Raw genomic sequence first — 12,012 nt, forward strand, 5'->3', positions numbered from 1 at the left:
GGCACCAGCAACGTCGACTCGCTTTCGCGAGCCTTTCAATCGCGAGCACGTGCAACCAAGCCACCGCTCGTGCTTTTTACAGTTAGAGACACTAGGCGGCTATTCTCCCGCGTCGCGTTAATCGCCCGCTAAAACACTGGGCCTGATGAACCCAGCGCGGATCTGGAGAACGGCGCCGGGCAACAGGAAACGCCACGGCCAGGGCCTGCGAAAACATAGGAGATCGAAGGATTCCAATCGGCGATCAGCCACAGAGCTCGTAGAGAGAGAGCCATAAATCGACTGGCTCGAGAGCCGACGCGACGGAGTCGCCGATAAACGGAAGTCGCGGTGAATCGACCTTCTCCGTTAGACGCCGCTCATAATTACGGGCGTCCACTTAATGAGCGACTCGCCGTGGCGAGGGACGGCCACGATCGACACTGATGGAAATCGTTTTAGCTCGTTTAAAGGGAATACTGAACGGGCTCTATCCGTCAGCTGGCTCGCCTCGGCGAGATCGCCCCGACGTGACTCGAAATTCCACGGGACCGCGGAATATCTGGGGGAGGGCCCGGGGACGTTCGTCTGAATTAAAGGAAGATCGAGTGGCGGCGGGAGAGTCGCTAATGAATCCTCCGGTTTGCAAATACGGTCCAAAGTGGCGGGTAAATCTGGATTAGGGACTCGGCGCAGCCGTCAGGAAACGAGGGAATTCTGGGCTCGGGTCTCTTACAGCGAAATCGGGAACGGAAGTCGCGACGTCAGACGTCTGTTGCGTGACTTACTAATCGACCGCTCGGTGAGTAATACGTCGATCGCAACTGGCGCTAAATCGCGTTGACGCAATCGAGTCACTTGGCGAACTGCTGAGTTTCGAGAATCCGAAGGCAGCGCGCGCGAGGATTGTCTGACTAAAGCCTGAAAGTAAAGCTAGCTGGCTGGGCCCCGCAGAGTTTCGAGGAAGAAACTTTCCTCGCTAATTAACCGCCTGTCTGCTGTTGAATTTGCATCGGAATCAACTCGCCGGGAGATAACGAGGCGGTATATTACAAGAAGGAGGAGGGAAGAATGTTCTGCACGATAGAAGGAGCGGAAACTACAATGACTCGGGCTTCCTCGTGGAATCATTGCCCTCGAAGCTCGGCCGAGTGGTCAGCATGTGCGTACACACCTCGTCAACTCCAAGAACCACTCGGCCGCGTCGTCGCCCTCGAGGAGGATGGATTAATCATCGATTACAGCCGATCAGTTGGCTTCGAGTGTAGCTGCAACTCGGCTCGTCTCTATGAATCACGCGAGCGCGACGTATACCAGCCAGACGTTCCACGACCTACGGCTTCCTCTATCTCTATCCGCTCACTTCCGATTCAATCGACCCCCCCTTTATTCATTACTTTAGTCGCGATAATTGATTGACTTATGCTGCATCTAGATCCAGGACTCGAATCGGTATCTATGATCTCAAGGCCATTTCCCTCCCCGCTTCGCGGGTGTCTCTACTATATTTGAAGAGACCAAAGGGAGGTAGATAATCAATTAACTTAATTAAGGCCTATTCAGCAGAAACACCGGACTGACTCGTACTTTCAATCCATCCACGGTGGGGAAGGAAAATGCCCCGCTCGCCGATCGATTTCGCGAGGAAGCCTATACCCTGCGCGAGCCTCCCCGGCGAATGCAAAGGTAAGCCGCGGAAAAGCGCGGAGAGAGGATCCAATAGACGGGCGAAAGAGGCACAAGGATATCAACGTTATCGGATACACAAAGCGACACGATACACCGACCGCGGAGGGATTGCGAGACTCGTTGCAGCATCGCCGAGGAAACGTGGAAATGCGGCGAGGCATCGAGAGGTAACTGTTCGAAACAGTAGCGCCGAATTTGCGACAAAGCAGCAACGACAAACACGACCGGGTCGACTGGCTGTAGAGGCATTCTCAAGGACTCTCCACGTGTATGTACCTTCACGGCCTGTCGGGCGTTCCGAGAAGGACGAGAAAATAACGAACACGCGCCGCGTCTCCGTGAATAATTAAGCCGTTGCGAGGTTCTCTTCCTGTGCGAGTCGGGAAAGCTTGTTTCCATAAAACGCGAGATAGTTTTACCGCGGAACCAGAACGAGCGTTCGTGGATTCGACGGAGTTGTTAAGGGGAGATGCGAGACACCTTGCGAACAACGTCTTCGCGCACCACGCGTTTCAGTGGAACTTAGAACCCCCTCGGTCGAGAACACTTTGGTTCTAGACCGCAGATAGGATCGAATCAATAAGATTGCAGTAGATTGTTATATTCCGAACTTCAGATCTTATTCGTATACCACATACGACGCGCTGGTAGACAGGTTTACGGGGGATTCCATAAATTATAGATAGGTCCCGGCGTATTAACATATTTACGCGCGTAAAGTTCGCTGGTAAATCCCGATCGATCCATCCGACGATCCTCGCCCCTCTGTTCGAAGCTCTCTGCCAGAGATAAATTACTCCGCCGGCTTTTTTCCGTTACTATAATTCCCCCCGCTTCTTTGTTCCGCGACAATTATTCATCCCGATAAACCAACAGCAGATAACTATTCGGCTTTGTATTGCCTCGGGTCGGGGAGAGAAAAAATCTGACGATATAGGTCCGCGGGCCTTAGCGTATACAATAATGGATTTGCATTGTTTAGCTGGCGGGCTGTAGCGTGGCTCGCTCGCGATGAATGGTTCTCCAATATCGTTACAATACTGAATACAGTTTTACAACGCTGGATTTTTTAATCAACCGAACAACGACCGAGCGAGCTCGAAAGTCTCGTCTTTACTTCCGTGCGCGACAATGTAACGCTGAAAGAGCCCGTGTGTATTTCTCTCGACGCGGGCAGACAAGGTGAACCAAGTACGTACGCGGCAATTATTCTAATTGAACGAACTATGTACGCGTAACGCTAAAAGTTGGTGCTAATTGCGCCGCGCGATTCGCATTGTCAATAAGAGTTAGTCACCGCGTGCACGCGACGAAACACCGTCTCGAGGAAAAAGCGTGGTTATTAGGATGCTGGTGAGAACGTGTCGAGCGGACCATAAACAAACAGGAGCCCGAGGAGATCAATTGTCTCGCGAGTGAAACAGAACGGACGCACGCGAGTGCCTCGGCCGTTCGACCTTGTTTGCCCGATCTGTCGAGGGACGGGAAAGCTTTTGTTTGACTCACCATGGCTCTCGGTGTACACGTCAGGCAGGATCGCGACGACCAGCACCAAAATCAGCACCAACTCGCACCGCAACGTCACACCAGCCAGGGTAGATCGGAAAGTCCAGCACCAGGTATCCCTCGGCATGGTTCTCGGGCGTCGGCGATTCCCAGTGCACCAGTGCTCACGCGAACGTCATGACACAACTCCTCGTCGCGCTCTAGCGTTCCGTGCTCTTTATTCGCTTTCGTGACGCGCACACCACACCGTACTGACCACCCGACCCGACTGCACCGTCGCTCAAGACTGACGCGACACCTCTGAGCGACACCGCTACCCCCACTGCCGGCGCGTATCGAGCCATCGATGCGCGCGACCGTGCGCGAGCAGAGCCGAGCCCGGCCGAGCTCGTAGCGCGCCGACACGAGCTCGGTTTGAAACGCCAATTACTCCTCCATTTCATGCGTTTCGCAATTACTCCTTCTGCTTCTGTTCTCTTTCTTTTTTTCTTTCGATATACACCGTCGTCGCATCGATTTCTTTTTCCTTGACCTCCGCGAACGCCAGCCTTTCATCCACTGCGATATTAGAACGGGTGATACATTAAAAATAGCAGATGCGTAAGTAAGTCGAGAACATAATTTGGATAGTTATAGTAGGGTGTGCTTTTTAAGCTGTTGAAATTATGCAAAGTATGTTCTTATACGTTTAGGTACATGTGAAAACAAAAGAATTACTTGGGTGCTCTTTTCCTATAGTGGATCGGATTTAGCAGAGGAATCATGTGACTTCAAATCAGAATTCTTCGCGGATTCTTTGACTGTTTGTATTCATTGTAGAACTGTAGTTTGTAACTGAACTGCGTTTCCGAGGGATGCTCGAGTATCGATCAAACTGGACGGGGCCAGTCGAGGACCTGGAGTAGAGAAATCGTGTTAGTTACTTGAATGCTAGTAATGGAAGACCTGCGAAGAGAGCTGATAAGGGCAATAGTGAACGAGTGCAAAGAAGCCGGCGTGCACGCGACCAAGGACTTTGCTTCCTTTCTGGCAAGTACCCCAATAACGAATTCTAATTTGCAGTTAACCTGAGCGATCGTTAACGTGACATTTTTCCATCTCGTCGCAGCTCACTTTGTTCCAATTAAACCCCGCTTATGGAATTAAAGCGGACGACGAGGCGTATAACGAGAAAATTGTTCGGGCGATAACGGAGAAGATATGCGACCAAGATAAGCCAAGTTTGACGATTCTCAAGAACCAGCTGTACTTTGCCAAACACTATCACGAGAGAGGTCAGAGTTATCATTGTAAAATAATCTCCGATTCCGGTTGAACCCTCTCGCACACGCTTACATTCGCTGCATTCGTTCAGATGAAACTGTTAGGCGACACAGGCTACGTTTGCATAAAAAAACCGGACCAATGGTGGCGGAAATTTGCGAAACCGAAAAGATCGCCAATAACGAGGAGTGCCAGAGACTGTACCAAAAAATGCTGCTGGTTATCACCGTCTTGAGCGGTCTTGGGAGTCCCACCGTACCCCCTGTACTTCGGTAACAAATATCTGGCGTCGAACTTAACATAATAATAATAATAATAATAATAATAAAATAATAATAATTATGGCATTCAAGAATTCGTTTCTTTTACATATGTTCGTACGTTTACATGTTTCTTTTTTAGGGAAGTTTCGGTAGCCCTCCAAAGCGTGTTTCAGCCCTCTGAATTGGGACAATACGTGAGGATGTCAAAGCGTGAGAAGGAAGAGCAATTAATGGAATTGATGTGCACGGTGGCGGGAATACGGCTGTTTAACAGAGACTGCCAACGGGGTGGCGAAGGCATCGATGATCGTGAGTACCTAACGATTGTAGGTCGTCTAAATGGCCGGGCTCGCTGAAATATAATGCCCTCTTTAGTGCCAGCTATTCTGCAAGAAGCCACGAAAAGGACCCGCGACTCCGTGATGGAGTATTTGGAGCGCCTGATGTTAAAGATTTACAAGTTCACTACAGCCCTACACAGGGCTCTCGTAACATGGGACATAATACCGTTCGGTATTTTCTCAACAGAAAACGTGACGTGGGCTATCGAGATGTTGGCTGCGAGTCGGCAGCAAGAAGTCTACGTCAGGTTACTTAGGGCTCGGTAGCGATAGCTTGAACGTCGGCCTCGATAAATAATCGCCGTTCCTTCGGTCGCAGGAAACTGTTGAGCGACGCGGAACGCAGCGAAAAAGAGGTAAAAAGTCTCGTGGAACGTCTTCAAGGGCGTCTGTTCAAGCTCCACGACACCGTCAGATACAGAACTGCCATCCCCACTGTCCAAGTATACGTAAGCACGAGCTTTTTATTCCATTCCCCGAGGATACTCATTTCGCCACCGTGAAATCACATTATTGGATTCGAGCAGCCGCAATTCATCGACCTGGCTGATATATGGATGGGGCTCCAAGACGAAGTGATTATACTCAGCAGCGTGAACAACTTCCTCTGGGAATTACAAAGCTTGAGTATAAAGGTAACAATTCTAAAGGCGCTTTCGTGTGCTTAGCGATATTCAACCGAGCGTTGCTTGTATTCGCAGACCGTTAACGTGTACGACGAAACGATATTGAATGACATGCTATCCACCGAACAAGTTCTCACGGATGCTGAGAGACTGGAACGATCCATGGGCGCAACAATAGGTAACAAAACAGATCCTAAAGTATCTACGCATTTATATATCCACTGTGTTCGGGCAGCTACACGTGGTGTACTAACTGAACCATCTTGCAGTCGATTGCGGCCCGTGCACTCTCTATTACCCTAACGATACCAAAGATTTCGAGAACATAAATCTTGAGGTGAGATGACGCGCGTGACGTGGCGGAGTCGATGATTACGCACAGCACCGATGCTCTCGTCGAACGTGACTTCCTTAGGTTAATTAATTCCACTCTCAGTTTCTAGGATTTTGCGCGTGGACGTTCGTTCTCGGGCGGGGAATGCTGATGCCGGGAAATCCAAACAACGGAGTCGCCAAATGGAGGGGAAAGTACTATGTGTTCAGCTCGAAGCAGGCTGCCCTGAACTTCGGGGCAGATCCAGATAAGTAGCAGGGACATGAAAGCATGAACGGTAACGTTAAATGAGATTCTTTGTCGGCAGGTACGTTTACGAGGCACTCGATTTTATACGCAATCACCTGGAGTATGTGTACCTGTTCCAATTGTACGAGGACGTTGAAGCTCTGAAAGCGCAAGAGGTGTAAGTATTCAGATGCAAATGCGTTTAAATTGGCATGGCATTCACGGCGCCGTGTACAGGTTGTCGGAAGAGGGGCCGCTGCTGAAGACCTGCCAGGATCAAACGGTTCAAACGGACGTGCACATACTTCCACCCTGCGCCGATAAAGATTACACCTCGAACATCTGGGAATTGAGGAGAAGAGCGTTGCATTTGGTAATTATAATAATGGTAATTAATGGTCGAAAGGGTTGCGAGGCTAGAAACGTTATTCCCCTTTCAGGCAAGCATAAGTCGATGCGCAACGCGAAGTACGCAAACGTACAAGTCGAACTTCCGATATGGCGTTTATGTGCAAGCTGCGCCGCCCAGAGACAAAGAAGTCCAAACGAGAAGAGACAATTATATGAATACCAAGAAACTCTTGACTTACATTTATGGCCTGCGGGGAAGGCGCGATGACAATCAACACGTTTTATCTTTCTTGGAAGATGAACTTGAACATTTATAAATCAACAGCGCAATTTATGCATATTTGAGAGAGAGCCTTTTATAAATGCGAATGGACAAGCCGGATAGAACAGGATTCGGACAGTCGATTTCGCCAGGAAGTTAATGTATAAAGGGCACTCTTAAAAAAAATGAAAGCAATATCCTTTAATGATCTCAAATACATTCACGGAATATCAAGGACAATTCGCACTTCTTTCCCTTTAGAAAAAACAAACTGGCATTATAATTTATCATTCCGTGTACACACGTTTAAGTTTCTTTTTTTCACCTGTCCTCTGTTTTCTCTCGTTACCGTTCAAATGTGTGTGTTGGAATATGTTTTTCTTGTTCGTGGCATTCGTGGATTTTTAGGCCAGCGTTCATTAATTTTATATTCAAAATACACGAATTTTTTTTCCATACGTCGAGGCATTGGACATCCACGCCAGGATTACTAACTTCCGTACCTCGCACCAATGAACCTATGTCTTATTTTCTACACTTCAACATTGCGCAGTTCTGCACATACTGTGACCTTTATAATATGCATACATCGTACCTTCCTTCACTTGAATACACCATCGCTTTACCATTAAATCTTAAGAGTTAGGTCAATTTTTTTTACACCAAGAAACCTATATTACGACAATAATTAGTAATTACATGATAATACAATTAAATTTCGCTTAGTTATAATTTCAGTGTATAATGTAGCTATTATACAGAAGAGGTACAGGATGTTGATTTTTTGTTTCGTATCGTCTTTCTCTTTATTTTTTTTCCTTTTACCGCACTCTTTTGTAACCGTACCACAGTATCTTCTTCCTCGTTCGTGGACAAAATTATTTGTCTCTCTGTTACATCCGTTGGCCGAAAATGAATCAACGTTAGAAAAGAAAAAGGATGAAAATAGTGTGTGATACATAGGCGGCAGTTGAGGGATTCGAAGATAAAAAAAGAAGAAATGAGAATTCGTGTACAACGTAAAACATATTATGTATCCCCGAGAATATTTATCATCGATGTCATTTTACAATCGTTACGTTTGTTCAAATCAGTGTCACGTAATAAAATAAAAAGAGGCCGCTTTTAAAATAATCTCGAGCGCTTAGCTGCTGCTCAAATTTCACTGCCACAATGGGCACACTGTATTTTCATGCTTGGTGAACGGGGGCTGTTTACGAGAACCACCAGGCAAACGATAAAACGTTAAGTCCGAATACGTTGACTTAAAACCAGCTTACTGACTATTGGCCACTTTAATGTTTCCCCCCATTACCGAAGTCGCCCGATCGCCCATGGTGCCCGACCTTCGTCCACCACGTAGTATCCTTCCGATATTGACCGAATCTGACACGGATCCGTACTTGTGGGTCATCATTTGCGTACGCATTATGTTAGGACTACCTCTACACAATGTCATCGAGCCGCGCTTTTAATAATGCCCATAAATTAAGATTCTACACTGCGTGCATTCAGCAAGGGACGAAGGGTGGCTAGCCATGGACAACAGGCCACCTCGGGATTGTGTGCAAACATGGCTAAAGTCTTAAGTCGCAAGAAATATGTTCGTGTGTTTGTATGTATATGTATTTATGTATGTATCGTGTGAGAAAGATGGAGAGATGCAGTTTGCATCCTGGAATATGTTATACAATGTTTATAAACCTGTCAGAGATCGTGGCTCAGGGATGATTTAATCTACAAAGTGATTTTTGAGGTACTTCATCATACCAAAAGTTCTGAAACGTTTTACCCCGATTACTTTCATTAGTTCGTCATCGCAGATTGCGAACTGCTTATTCTTAGGATCCTGCAAAAACAGCGGGCAAGCATTAAATATCTGACAACGAATGGAACGCATAACAGAAGGAAGCATATTGAGCTTGATACTTACATAAAGATTCCTTTCTTTGATAATACTCCAAACCTTTTTAACGACTTCGTGTCGAGCCATTTGCTCGGCGCCGACAACCGCGGCAAGTTCTGGAGACAATGTGATGGCACGAGTGTAGCCACCCTTACCTTTGCCTCCGCCTTTCTTTCCTCCTCCACCGCCGCCTTGAGCCTTCTTATTCTTGCCCCAATCTTCGTCGCTGTCGCTGTCGCTACCCTTCTTCTTCCCTTTCTTTCCAGGCTTGCCTGCTTGAATATTCAATAACCTCAAATTTATACCGACAGAAATTATATAAACGGGCACGACATTACCAATTTGCTTCATATGCTTACCCTTCTTCGGAGTAACTTTTGGTTTCTTTGGGCTATATTCCTCATCGCTGGCGTCATCATCGCTCGCGCTCTCTTCGTCGTCGGAAGATCCCTTCTTACGCTTATTTGCTGGTTTCTTTGCAGGACTTCGTTTGGCTGGCTTCTTCTCTTCCTCCTCCTCCTCTTCCTCTGATCCCTCCTCCTCCTCCTCCTCGCCATCTTCAGACTCTTCGCTGGCAGTCTTCTTCTTCTTCTTTGCTCCGTCTTGCTTCTCTTGTAAGCACTCCATTACTAAGCTGTCGACTTCCTTTTTCCTGCACAGAGTTCACGCGTTTTACTTAGCAAAAATATCAGACATACTTTTCTGGAAAATAGATTAGACTCTGATGAAAATGTCGAAGGAGGAACGAGGTGGCAGCTTAAAAGGTCAGCTCCACGCAGAGTTCCTTCTTTTTATCTAGGACACAAGACGGACTAACTCTGTAGCCACGAAGACCACAGGAGTGCCTGCCGTATCCAAATGCATTACAAAAATTCTCAATCGGCTCTTACCTTTCTGTAAGGTCTATGTCGAGTTTCCCCTCGATCTGTAGCCTCACTTTCTTAGCGGACATTGTAGTAAGGTCAGCATCCTTAAGGATAGCTATAATGATAAAAAAAAAATTTTAACTCGAATAAGTGCCTGGTGTACTTCGAAGAGTTCAAGCGATCCGTACATTCATAATCTATACTTCCTATTCCACGCGCAATCTTGCCAAGTACTTGTGTACACTTTCATAAAATTCCAGTCACTTCAATCCAACCTCTTGAGCAAAGTACACAAATTTCGAACAGAATTTTCTATGTACGCAGGTGAACAATTCATACGCAAAGAAACTAGTCGAGTAACATGAGAACGCATATTTAAATGAAATTTTATTTTTTACATGTTTTGGATGCAGCGGGTATAAAATCAATTTATTTTTATCAACACTCTAGTCTAAAACTTGCATTTCATCCACATACACACAGGAGGGGTATTCATAAAGTACGATAAAGCCCCCCCTTTAAAATAATAATATAAACAACAATCAACTTAATCTCAACAAAAAAAATATTAAAAATCAAATTTAAATTAATAGAAAAAACCTTTCATATATTTCATCAACATACGCATAGGAGGGCTATTCATAAAATATGATAAACAATATTATGAATAATAGTGAACGAGTTGGAGTTCAATGTCGAATTTGTGTATTACACCGAGCAAACGTAAATGTAATACGTGGGACGGAATGTGGGGTAATGTGGTTTCCCGCGTTGGGTGCCTAGTAAATATTGAGCGCAAATGGCCGCTGCCTGGTCGGTGCCGGTCACCGATTATCATCCGTGCCACGAACAAAAAGATTTCTGCAAGTAAGCTTCCCGGCGGATATTTATCGAGGAAATCGTACTTGTGATGCTGCCACCTTTGCATTAGCCAATCGATCATAGCTGTGCATCGGGTCGCGGGACGACGGAAAATCGTTGAAATTCGCAGCACACGGCTTGGATTTCGATCGGTGGCGTGCTTTTTATTTTCAGGAATAATTCCAGGCAATAAACAGCCAAGACTAAAAAGGGACTCGCTAAAGGGGAGGCGTTATCGAAGCCTCGCAGGCATCGCGAACATTCCTGTCGGCGGGAAAAGACGGCAGCCAAGCGAATTGTAATTCGTAGCAACAAAGTACACACGTACGTTTAACTACGAGCGTAACGAGCGAGCAAAATTCCATGAACCCGACTATATTTGGACGGGCGAAATGAGAAAAAGAATCAGGATCGGTGGAAATATTGCGGAAAAAGGAGGACGCGGTCCACTCCGAGATCGGTTTTCACGGCGCAAAAGTGTTTGAAGACGCGAGAAAGAGGCGAGATACGAAGCATGCGATGGCTTCTGGCGCGCGCCACCACAGCCAGACGCGTCATACACCGTATACTATGGCACGAGCGAACGAAGGAGAAAGCACTCGTATCTGGGGAACCGGGGGAGAAGCGAGAATTTTCCAGGGCATGGAAAAATTTTCTGAAAAAATTAGCATTCGATTGCACGGAGCGATAACGCGGCCCGATATCTGGGTGAACCGACACGTAGGTGAAAATTGGAGTATTGTATCTCGGTGTAATGGCCGGCGTGGGGCACGCCACTTCGTCGCATACGTGCGCGCTAAAGTCGTCATGTCGCAAGAGCAAAGGGCCCGATTTCCTACGTATTCCCACTCGCGAACGCGGCTATAATACGCGGCACAATCGATTAGCACCTTAGTTTTACAATAACTGGCTACCGGGGTTCAGTAAATCGAAGGATATCGTGACTTACCGGTGATCTCCTTGCGAAGCTCTTCGTTCGAGATATCGGCCATGGTCGTGCTTCTCGCTGTGCGTACTGCTGCCAACTGAACCTATGCCGGCTGCGGACTCCCGTAGCGTCCGTTGGTACAGTCACCCTAAACACCGAGCAGATATACGTTAGCTTTACGAAACTTCCGATGCGGATATCTCGTCGGGGGCAGGTTGAAAACGAATACTATATACACCAAATCGTGTTAGTTTTTTGCGTTCTACAAGTTTCTCATGACGCCCCACTCGTAATTTTGCGATCGAACCACCCTGTTTCGATGATCCGCCAACACGTTCGTCGGAACCTCTTTGTTCCGACGGTACCTCAAGCGACCGTTCGTGGCTGCCAGTGGCGTCTACGGTACAGTCATCTCGTATAGCCAGTGCTGTTTCTTCCAGAAAATATATCTTCAATAATCCATAACATCGTTGCCCGGCGTTTCACGGGGCCATTGTATACACCAAATCGGGTCAATATTTTTTTCTCTACAAGTTTCTCATGACGCCCCACGCGCAATATTGCGATTTAACGGATCGAAATGGAATTTTACGCGATCCTTCGGGCGAT

The 12,012-nt window shown here is 46.9% G+C and overlaps 3 protein-coding genes across 6 annotated transcripts in view; 1 reads left to right on the plus strand and 2 right to left on the minus strand.

The window, feature by feature from the left end:
- The window catches only part of Meltrin (disintegrin and metalloproteinase domain-containing protein meltrin), a 52,258-nt gene extending 48,793 nt beyond the window's left edge, over positions 1 to 3,465 (minus strand). The window contains exon 1 of the mRNA XM_076821773.1: positions 3,175 to 3,465. Coding sequence (XP_076677888.1) covers positions 3,175 to 3,301 — 127 coding nt within the window. The 5' untranslated portion in view covers positions 3,302 to 3,465. The remainder of the gene's footprint in view (positions 1 to 3,174) is intronic.
- On the plus strand, positions 1,553 to 7,957 carry LOC143374013 (cilia- and flagella-associated protein 206). 3 transcript variants are annotated; one of them, XM_076821808.1, is made up of 14 exons: positions 1,553 to 1,936; positions 3,913 to 4,203; positions 4,283 to 4,448; positions 4,529 to 4,709; positions 4,840 to 5,009; positions 5,076 to 5,289; positions 5,361 to 5,490; positions 5,569 to 5,676; positions 5,743 to 5,845; positions 5,937 to 6,004; positions 6,104 to 6,252; positions 6,309 to 6,407; positions 6,467 to 6,602; positions 6,670 to 7,957. In XM_076821808.1, exons 2-14 carry the CDS (start codon positions 4,102 to 4,104, stop codon positions 6,895 to 6,897), a joined length of 1,854 nt encoding a protein of 617 aa, XP_076677923.1. In that variant the 5' UTR covers positions 1,553 to 1,936; positions 3,913 to 4,101; the 3' UTR covers positions 6,898 to 7,957. The 3 variants fall into 3 exon arrangements, with proteins under 3 accessions (XP_076677923.1, XP_076677922.1, XP_076677924.1); XM_076821807.1 differs by lacking the exon at positions 1,553 to 1,936 and adding an exon at positions 3,662 to 3,778 and having other exon boundaries at positions 3,867 to 4,203; XM_076821809.1 differs by lacking the exon at positions 1,553 to 1,936 and adding an exon at positions 3,662 to 3,774.
- On the minus strand, positions 7,019 to 11,557 carry Non2 (upstream activation factor subunit spp27 homolog Non2). Of its 2 annotated transcripts, none has more exons than XM_076821854.1 (5): positions 11,425 to 11,557; positions 9,639 to 9,729; positions 9,108 to 9,400; positions 8,776 to 9,020; positions 7,019 to 8,691 (listed from the first exon to the last, which is right to left on the minus strand). In XM_076821854.1, exons 1-5 carry the CDS (start codon positions 11,465 to 11,467, stop codon positions 8,575 to 8,577), a joined length of 789 nt encoding a protein of 262 aa, XP_076677969.1. In that variant the 5' UTR covers positions 11,468 to 11,557; the 3' UTR covers positions 7,019 to 8,574. The 2 variants fall into 2 exon arrangements, with proteins under 2 accessions (XP_076677969.1, XP_076677968.1); XM_076821853.1 differs by having other exon boundaries at positions 8,776 to 9,023.
- Between the last annotated feature and the right edge of the window lie 455 nt (positions 11,558 to 12,012).

This window comes from Andrena cerasifolii, chromosome 10, assembly GCF_050908995.1.
Source record: "Andrena cerasifolii isolate SP2316 chromosome 10, iyAndCera1_principal, whole genome shotgun sequence".
In the NCBI taxonomy this organism is placed as follows: Eukaryota; Metazoa; Arthropoda; class Insecta; order Hymenoptera; family Andrenidae; genus Andrena; species Andrena cerasifolii.